This window comes from Clavelina lepadiformis, chromosome 7, assembly GCF_947623445.1.
Source record: "Clavelina lepadiformis chromosome 7, kaClaLepa1.1, whole genome shotgun sequence".
Classification (NCBI taxonomy): domain Eukaryota; kingdom Metazoa; phylum Chordata; class Ascidiacea; order Aplousobranchia; family Clavelinidae; genus Clavelina; species Clavelina lepadiformis.
In genome coordinates, this window is record NC_135246.1 from 18,740,173 (window position 1) to 18,750,728 (window position 10,556).

Consider the following 10,556-nt stretch of genomic DNA (forward strand, 5'->3'; position numbering starts at 1 on the left):
ATTCGTCCCCAAACATCGATTTGTTTTGTACAAAGAATGAGTTCATTCTGTGATATATTCAGGCCTTTGTGAGAAATGTTAAAGCACAGTCGACCCTTTCTACTAGTAGCCTACGCCCTACGGTACTACCAAAACGGCATCAGTTTCTGTTGCACCAAGCGATTTCAAAACCACTTTCACGTCTATTCAATTCTTAAATGAATTTATTTCCATTTTCGTTTTTAGGAAAACCGCTTTAAAACATAATTTCGAAATCAGTACGTATTTGACAATACATAAAACATTTGACATTGCGTTAATTGTCAACTCAAATTTAATGTTTATGGATTCCAACCGCTATGACTTCAACGTGACATCACTGACTCATAGCACACGTCAGGCGGTCAAAGCAGTTTCTCCAGGTATTAGCCGAGATAACCCAAAAAAGCAAACAATAGGGTCATTGTCATGCGCTTGCCCAATAATGCGCCCCGCCTCTCATGCTCCCCACTGCGGAAGATCCATGCCGGGCCGGGTTTGGTTCGGTTCCGGGAAGCGAGGAATGTCCCGAAACCGTAAAGTTTTGTTGGCTTGCCCCTCCGCTTATGTTAACTGGCTGACGGGGTATTTGTGACGTCATTGTAGAGTAGGGGTTGTAGTGAGCCGGGTCCATTGAATAGTTCCATCTCACACCACATTGCTCGCTTGCCATTTCCACGACATCGTTGGGAAATGACGTCATACATCCCGGATATGATGTCATCCGGGACAAATTAGAGTACGTTTCTGCCTCCATTACGGAATTGTCTCTGGCGGTCGCAGTTGTGTTCCATTGTGATGTGTCGTTCAAGTAATGGGGTTCTAATGAGGCCGATGACGTCACTGTTTCGACACTGTTGTCTTCACTAGACGTGTTAAAACCCGGATACGTCATAATTATGTCATTTCCATTTTGGTGTTTATGCAAGAGTTGCTGCTTCAGAAGTTTCTTGAATTTAGATCTTCTGTTTTGAAACCAGATTTTCACCTGCAAGTATACGTGTTATAATTTTGACAACAAACACCGAAAATCCTGCAATACACTGCGAAAATTATAAATTATGCAGCGATAAGTTCATCTCGAAAGCTTTTCTATCAAGCGAAGACAGTCATGCCAAATTGCCTCCACTTAGAAATCGTCATTTTTCATTCTGTGCCCTTATCGCACCTTCCATGCTGCTTTCAAGACCCATTTGTCGTGTCAATCACGTGATTAGAAAATTGCCTAATTTAGATGAGTCTCTTTATGGCAAGGCAAACTTAAAGTGTCGATCACGTCACGTTTTGAAAGATCTTCTGTTTCATAAATTGGTTCACCTTCATTGCTGAGGCCAATTTTAAAAACTGAATCGTGAAATGAATTATTTACGGGGCTTCAGAGATCACAGCGATTATATTATGGGACATCTAGCGGCAACCTCCATTCATTGCATTAATTGAATTTTGTCTCATGTGAGAAAATGTTTAATTCAAAACATTCTGTAAAAAATTCTGTTTAATTAACACACTCAGGTATTTTTAAGTGGACAAACGGCGCTGTATGCAAAAAGTTCAAAAAATAACCTGCACAATTTTTATTATACAACAGCATTTTTATTAATATGGGTTATGATTCATAACGTAACGTCCACAACTTATTCACGGAAATTTATGTTATTGGAACCAAGCATTGTATGCGTACTTTTACACTTGCTTATTCCACTAATAAACCGTGAATAAGCAAATAAAAAATTTACTTTTTGAATTAAATAAATTCAAAACTTAATGTAATTGTAATAATACTTATATCGTCAAAAGTAGTTGCCACAAATCTAAAATGTATTATAATTTCTTTATTCATTACACGTTTTAGTTATAGACATTTTTTATGCATCATGTCTTGACATTAAAACGGTTACGTTGATTAAGGTGTCTGTATCAGTCAAATTAAAATCGGTTTTGAGAATTAAAAAATATTCCTTGGAGTATCTGGGCAAAACGAAGCGTTTGTTGCAACCTATTATTAAAACGAAAACATTTTTGCTTTTTAATATAATAGAGATGCACTTAGCTCGTTGATTGTTTAAAATGGGCTCGTTTTATTAAAATCGCTTTAATAGGAAAAATTGACCCAATTGCCTTCCGTTTTCTCGGCTCGTTACAAGATAATTTCCACCCTTACAGTATTACTTAAATTCACTAACTAATCTAATTCCCCGTTAGTATATATCTATGTTCTGGTAAGGGCGAGAGCAGAAGCAAAAAGACTTGTTGCAACTAATTCTTATAAAAATGTTAAGCAATATACTTGACGGATTATTTTGTTGCACAGCTAATATATAGTGGATTGGAGAAATTCTGAAAGGAAATTTGTAATTTCAAAAGGTTTTGCAACACGTCATGACTGAACGTATGACCAAACTTAACTGATTTTAGATTAAAGGCTTTACTTTGCTTTTTTCAGAGATATACAGCTGCTTATTTATTAACATATAGCGGGTTATATCCGGCAAATTTGACGAAGACGCGCAATATATTGAGATGGATTTATGAAATTGCAGGTTAGATGCGACATAGCCAAATCTCGGGGATAGAAATAACGTATTCTTACGCCACACCTGCGTTTGGGTTACACCAAGGGAAGCCGCAAGTTCCGCTCTTTCAGGAAGTGCCAGATATTGAGTTCGTTGAAATCTCCGCACCAGCTGCTGCAGCTGATAGCTGGTGTAGATCGTGCGCGGCTTTCGCGTCTTTTTCCCTTTCCCCGGCGTCTGCCCGCCACCGCCGCCGTCGCTGTCGCCATTTTGGTTTTCAGAATTCGAATCCGGCTCCGAGGGCGAGCTCTCCCTTCGCGATTCTTCTCTTCCGTTGTCATAGCAACCGCTTGATGCAACCCTGGCCTCGTTGCTTACCATTTCAGGCGCATCAAATTCGGTGGATGAGGGCAGCGAAGATTGCGGGTCAGCCTGAAGCGTTGCTTGAAGCGAATTGTTCAAATCGAAAGTGTGACGAGCGGACATTTGCGGAGTAATTCTTGGCGAATCTTACAAAAAAATACAAAAGATTGAGTTAGACAAGCCGTAAAATGAAAATTTTAAATCAACTTTTTTCATTTTAATAATCACATATCCTCAGCGGTCAGCCTATAGCGCGAACCTCAAATAACTTTCGAGCTGTAAGACATCGACAACTCATAAATCTGATAATGACATCTACTTTCAAGAATCTGAATAAATTCACTTACGATTGAAAAAGTCAAGCCTCGATTGCAAAGCTTCGCTTCGTTTGCAAAAGCCGTAGGTTTCAGGCTGGAATGTGTGAGAAGACCTGGAGCACGATCCTTGGTTGTTGATCTCATTGTTGTAATCGAAAAACGACGAGACGGGAGGTTTGACGTTTGCTCCTGAAAAATTGTAGTTGATGTTTGGAGGATACGAGGTTCCGGAGGAATAGAAGACTGGTCTTTGCAGACAAAACGAAGAGTTGGCGGTTGATCCTGCGCCGGTGTGCGGCGGCACCGTATAAGACTTTATCGTTGGATTCTGCGCGAGATCGTTGTTGCGAAGAAATCCAGAAGACTTCTGCTGGCGGATGCCACTCATGTAATCCGGTGGCTCTCGTTTGATCTCTTGATGCCACGGCCTGCAACTTCCAACAGGTGATTCTGAACAAGAAGAAGACGGTCTGGATAAAGACTCAGATCTTGACAGCAGGAGACTGGATGAAGGCGCCACTGCCATTTCCTGCATTGCTTTCTCCTTTGCTAGTAAATCTCGGTAGAGCAAAGATTCTAGGTTTGTTACCAAATGAAAATTGTCAAATTTTTGTGAATACCTGGAAACCGAATACAAGACTGTGTTATGTTAGGTGTATCAGGCATATACTTAAAATAGATGATCTCTTAATGACTGACGTAAAGGTAGAACTATGTATTTGCTTTCCTAAATTGCTTTCATGTTTCGGGCAAAATTGTTGGTTTTTACAATTGTCGTTTTTTCACAAGCTTTTCTTTATAAATTATTTTATAAACATGACGGTGCATCGGCATTACTAAGATGTTCCTGGCACCGACTCAGGTAAACCTCCCATATAAATTTTTACTGTTCTTTTCTTCGAGCTCATAGTTGTAGGCTATTGCGAAGTTCGTTCAATATCTATAACTGTTAAGTCAATAACTATATAACTTTCTTTATGTATCTTTTGTGTATAACTTAAAAACTAGTAAGATAACGACATATCCAAATATTAATGGCTGACCGTATTCCAATTATATAATCTAAATTCTAAAGCCTGTCACGTATATGGGACGAATAAATGAAAATGTATGATGACCGCCAAAATCGGTTTTACAAAATTTCCTTTCCGACGTTTCCTTTCACTCACATTTGTTCATAAACAGACTTTCTAAACCTTTCTTTGATCAACTTTACCGTGATTGAACTCTTTGAAAGATGGCATTAAATGTTGACCTCAATTGGGACTTTGCTGTCCTAGTCAGCAGGTGAATCTCGGCTCGTCTTACTTCAATTATATACTTCATTCATTTTCGGGTGATTTGTTTTTACGAAAGAAAAACGTCGATGTAATTTTTTTCACTTCTTCGTCCGTTCTGCCCTTTAGCGACGGTAAACTCGGGTCGCGCGATTTGCTTGTCTTCAGTGAAACTTTATCAGTGCCGCCTTTTTCCGCGCTCAAGCGCGTCTTAAATCGCGACAAAATCACCGGTTTTCTGTTTCAACAATAAAACAACTATTTTCGGGGGTTACGCGACTCACAGCGCTTTTCATGCAGCCTAGTTCCATTATTATGACCCAATATTTGCCTCAAAGCGCATGTAAAACTATATTTTCGGTCGCGATTATTTACTTTTTAGTCTTTAATCAGATTAAATTTCAGTTCTAATTACGTGTATCTTTTTTGAAGTAGTATCGCTCGCGTAGCTTTCTGGTTTCGCCCTTGTAAGGCGAACGCTCGACCATAAAATTTGACAACTGACATTTACAGTTGATTTCTCCAAAGTGTACTACGAAATACTGCTTGAAATGCGCGTACGCGTATACTCAAACACAACGTTCAACAGGTACTTTCTTTAACATCTCTTTCGCCATTTTGAAGGCGGTAGCTTACATTATTATTTGTAAGTTGTGGTGATGACGCACCACCATCGTTGCGATGCCCACGACAAGGCTGAGTAATAAAATTGTAAAAGGTTGAATTATGCATAAATTTCACGAGACAAAATAAACCTACTTTTAAAAGTGATAAATCAAACACAGAAAACCAATGCAGTTCTTGCCGTATTAGCATTTCGAAATGTTTTAACAAGTTGTATAGATGAAAAGTGTAAGAAAAATCGAATCGACTTCAACAATCATACCGTTGCAAATAAAGCTGCAAGCGCAGGAATTATATTTACTTAAAAATTAATCTGACATGTATCGGACGTAAATGTTTGTCCAAATTCAGAGAAAATATAAACAAATAAGTATGGTAATATACTCATTAATTTTAACTCATTTATTTTAAGTTTTCGTAATTAATGCATACACGGTACCAATTGAGTCAACTTAGTTTGTCGATTAGCTCGTTAATAAACCGCCACAGCTAACGACCGCCTAAGCATACAACAGGACCACCAGCGTGCTAAGTTGGAACATTTTTTCGCTTTTTTTTTAATTATGTTATCTAATCTCAGCTGGTATATGGTCACAAATGACAGTTTAGGGCGAAACTATATGTTTTGTACGTCGTACGAAAACAGTCAGTTACTGTTATGTTGCACATTCACACAATATAGACCTATACTGTTGAAGAAATATACCTTGAATTTTAGATTTTAAATTTCCGAACCTATATCTTTGTGACAATTTTAAAATCCTTATCAAATAATAATGCCGAAATTAACTAAACGGCTATACCTATAATAAAAAAGACAAATCAAGAGCTTTTATTGTGTCACAGTGGCGAGATCTTAACTAATTGTAAGTGTATGGTAACAAACCTAATAGTCTGGGAAGGTATCCAGTGACCACAGTCGCATATGCAATATTAATGCGCTATTGTTAGAGCTCTATGATTAATTAAAGAGACGACAAGAGATTAAAACGGCAACAGCATGCCAATGTTGTGCTAACATTTTTGTAAAAAACACTTGTTTGCCCGCAGAGTTTTATTTATTTATTTATATGCCATTAAGGTGGAGTTAACTAAGAGAAGTGAAAGCTGTACTTTAATTCACCGACAACAAAAACAACAGTTTTCCGTTTGAGGCACTGAGCTCTTTTGATGTTTGCAAGAAATACAAGCAACGCAACGGCAATCGACTTTGATGAACTAAAGAAAGGCATCCTTCATTTATAAATATAATTGCCTTTCTCCCACCTTTTGGGAGACACAATTACCAATCTGACGATCTTACGGCGTATCATTTTACGACAAATCTTACGTCTGCAGGCGAAATACTTTCCCCTTGCCCAGCACGCTGGTAGTAGGCCTATCTACAGATGTCCTCGCTGTAGTTTCCTCAGCTTAAACGGAGAATAATTGCTTTTCATGGACTCTACAGTGGGTTTCAAATTACCCGAGGAACGAGATTATTCCAACGATAAAGTGACGTAATAAAGTTAAATTCGGTCGAAATGTTTTTTTATCGGTGATCATAGCCACGATGTCACGTGCCGTGTTCTACCGCCGCTTTGAAGTCGCAATATTTTCCTTAAAGACAATTATGCTCGCCGATGAATTGGATTCTGTAAGACAGAAATTGCTCCCAACTATCAGACATTAGCGACCTTCTTGGCATACTTTCGTTGATTTCTTGGGTTTATTCTCACCAATTTAATAATATCAAAGAAAATTATGTGACTGTCACCAGCAATAGTTTAACAAAATGGACAATATCAATTTAATGTAACTCGATCGCAAAATTGCGCGCGGTTTCAGCAAAGCTTGGTGTTATGACGTCATGCAGAGGATCACAATGTTATGTTGACTTCGACTGAGCATTTTGTGGAGCACACAATAGCGCAAATACAGCAGCATTCTACATACAAAATTAGCTGGCAGCGCCACGATACGAACAGCAAACATTGGCAAAACATCCAGTGAGTGCCAGTGACAAAATAACTTGTGCAGAAAAAAGCAGTGATAAATAATCGGTGACAAAAACTTGTGCAGATTCGATTCCATGTGCAGAAAAAGTTTCGCGACAATTTACGCGATTGTTCTCGCAATTTTGATTGGCTTGTGGTCCTTACGCAAATATGTTGCTGGTAAAAGGGTAAGCAGAAAAAAAGGAAGACAAAAAACTTGTGAAAAATGAAAAACGTGTGTGCTTCAGAAAGGTGTGTGTGACCTTAAAGGCAAGCGTCTACAGTGTCTACTAGGCATTTACAAAAATGCTTATAAAAAAGTTTATATCAAAATGTTTTAAAAAATAATTATAAATTATTATTATAAATCAGTTCCCTGTAATACTGTAAAGGACATGGCGTAAAAAAGTGCCATAAGTGCCATAATTGCCAGTGTTTCAGCTACAGCATTAGCATAAGCATCGTCGGGTGTCTAAGCCGCTTCTTCACCAAACGCTGGGCTTATGGCTGTAAAAACCACACACTGGGTTTGAACTATTTTGCATGCCGTTGCCCCCGGCAACGTTTGGAATGTAGTTGTTGTTGGCAGGATGGACAAGGTTGTCATAATTCATTCCGTCGCTTGGTGGGGCTGACAAATATCTCTGATTTGCAGAAAATGGCGTGCCGTTGTTGATAGCACGCGGGTTGAGGTGATTCTGCTGTCTTGCTGCGTGCATTCTTGAAAACTGGTCGTAGCACGGAGCGTAAAACATGTTTGAATGATCTGTAAAAAGCAGAATCCAAAAACTTTTAGTAATTTGTCGAATATCGGTGACAAAGATCTTAAAAAACGAGACATGAAATTAAAAATGACATGAAAACAGGCTGAATTAATGACCATATAACTAAAATTTCTGGGCTTTGCACCTTGGTAAGCAGCTGGCATATGTGCTGGTTGAACTGTGTTCGATTGGAAATGGTTTTCTGGCTTAAACATATTGCCTTCTTGAACACAAGGTGGTGCACCTGCGCTTTCTTGCATGGGGTATGTTGGGACGTTGGTGTTTTGACCGTAAGCCATCGCACTGCAAAATAAAATACAAGTTTACATGTCAAAATTGTTGCACCCTTTAAGCTAAAAGGAAATGTGAAAGAGATATTTCATATTCTGTAAATTACTAAGAAACGATCTTAACCTACTATAGCTAGAGCAATGGTTTTCAACCTGGGGGTCGCGACCCCCGGGTGGGTCGTTACATATGCCAGAATCAAAATTTTTGTAAAGGGGTCGTTAGTTACATTGGGTTGTTAAAATGGGTGGCGGTATGAAAAAGGTTGAAAACCACTGAGCTAGAGCAACGATCATAAATGCGTTAATTTACACCCTGAAGTTGGTGCTTTAGTTCTTAGCCTAAATACGAGATAAGAGTAACAAGTGAACACATTTAGTTGGCAAATTCACCCCTCAGTTGGCATGCATGGCATATTGGGAGCGTTCCAACTTTCTTGTACGCCATGGTGATTGTTGGTTTGCGCGAGATTCAATTGTCCAGTATTGCTCCGGAAATTACAGTCTTCGTACTCCGGAGCCTGGTTATCAACCACGCTCTTTATCCCAGCATCATCGAGGTCATTAATGGCGCCCGTTTTCAGCAGCTTCTTGATTTTAGAACGCCGATTTTGAAACCACACTTTCACCTTCGTTTCGTACAAAAATATTTAGTATAAATAATAAACCTAAGAAAGGTGGTTTTGGATGTAAGGTTTTCGTTGTCACAGTAGACGTGAAGCATAGTTATCGACTATCGTTGCAGCAAATACCTGTGTTTGAGTGAGCCCTAGATTGGCGGCAAGTCTAGCTCTTTCAGGCAACGCAAGGTACTGTACTTTCTTAAAGTAGGAATGCAGCTCCTGCAGCTGGTAGGTGGAGTACACTGTTCGTGGGTTACGTTTTTTCTTCGGCTTAATGGAGTCGCCGGGAGAAATACTTTCTGGTGGAGAGTCGACGCCTGACGTGCAGTCATCCGGTGGTTCCACGTTCCCACTTTGCGCCACCAAGTTAGAACTCAGTGCATTTGTTTCGTTGGAGCCTTGTGGCCAATGTGAAAGCGATAATCCCTGCCCTTCGGGCGTTGTCCAGTTTTTTGGAACGTCTATATCGGATAAGAAACAGTATTACGCACATTGCCGACTGCACGAAAGCCATCAAGCACATAAAAACCTCTTACCAACTGTGCCTCCACCACACTCTTCTATTAATTCTTTCAATTCGGTATCAGTCGCGTTTGGCCCTGCTTCTACTGGCGCTAGATTGACGGCATCGTTAAGGTTGTTAAACAAAGACAAATCTGTAGAATTGGGATGGTTATGTTTGTGCTAAGGATAGCCTAGGACGATACAAACCCGAATACATTTGGTGAATATCGCCAAGGTGGAATATTCGGACGAATGTGAATAGCCTATTAACAAGTGGCAAACCAGAATACAACATTACCTTTGATACATTTATCGACTTTAGTGAGCAATTAACATCAAGTTTGGCAGCTTTAAGTAGAAACAAGATTTCTTGGAATGAAAATGATTTACCAAAAGAACTTAGGTGTCACTTGCCATTTAACTTTTATGCTTTAACAGAAACGTTAGAAAAAATTCAGCAGCTTCTGAACAAAATTTTATTTTATGGTGCTGATATAAATATGTTCGGTATGCGACCTATATAGGCTATTCTCGTGTGCACGGGCCGTAATAATCTTCCTCGCGACCCATCCCTAATCTGTACTGTAGGAAATGTTGGATCCATTCGCCTCAGGCAGTGTCGATTTTTAAAAAGCAAACAAACCATTAAGCTTACCCGGGTCCGAATCATCGAAGACGACAGAATTACCGCTGAATTCCGGTATTTGGCCGATCCTGGATATATGATTGGGGCGCAATGATTTGACTTCGTCTTGGCTGGCGTCGGCAACAATTCTACTTGGGGCTTCTTCAAAGACATCAGAATCCGGCGTATCGGGCGGTGTGACTGTGGCCGCGTGTTGTTTTTTGTTGGGTTGACTGTATTCGGCGTTAAAGGATTCACCGTTTACAAACGCATTGTTGGGATTAAGTTGCTGCATAGAGTTATTGCAAAAAACGGCCTTACTATCACCATAGCAACGACTCTGAACTTGTTTTAAGCCATTCATATGTTGTCCAGTAATATTGTTACTTGCAAGATTGCCAAGTTCATACGGTGGCGAATAGTTCAATAAATTGCTTGTATCGCTTGTTATACCGCGCACATCTTGAAACAGCTCCGAAGAATCCAATTCAGCCATCGCCTGAAGATTGTCACATAAACCATCTGCTGACATGTCTTCAAACATGTCGTAGTTAGACCTAACAGAACAACATACTGTAATAACGCTAAAATCACAAGAAAGTTAAATAAAATTTTTGCCGGACAAGGTGACTTGGCCCGTGCCACTGAAGTGACCGCATTATGTC

At 39.5% G+C, this 10,556-nt stretch overlaps 2 protein-coding genes across 2 annotated transcripts; both read right to left on the minus strand.

Annotated features, from left to right (window-relative positions):
• Positions 1–208: 208 nt before the first annotated feature.
• Positions 209–4,033, minus strand: LOC143465220 (uncharacterized). Its single transcript, XM_076963411.1, has 3 exons — positions 3,242–4,033; positions 2,616–3,040; positions 209–1,006 (listed from the first exon to the last, which is right to left on the minus strand). Exons 1-3 carry the CDS (start codon positions 3,744–3,746, stop codon positions 446–448), a joined length of 1,491 nt encoding a protein of 496 aa, XP_076819526.1. The 5' UTR covers positions 3,747–4,033; the 3' UTR covers positions 209–445.
• A 2,727-nt stretch (positions 4,034–6,760) lies between these two features.
• LOC143466008 (uncharacterized) lies at positions 6,761–10,496 on the minus strand. The gene is made up of 6 exons (XM_076964586.1): positions 9,922–10,496; positions 9,299–9,418; positions 8,892–9,223; positions 8,533–8,768; positions 7,998–8,155; positions 6,761–7,854 (listed from the first exon to the last, which is right to left on the minus strand). Exons 1-6 carry the CDS (start codon positions 10,433–10,435, stop codon positions 7,574–7,576), a joined length of 1,641 nt encoding a protein of 546 aa, XP_076820701.1. The 5' UTR covers positions 10,436–10,496; the 3' UTR covers positions 6,761–7,573.
• Positions 10,497–10,556: the final 60 nt, after the last annotated feature.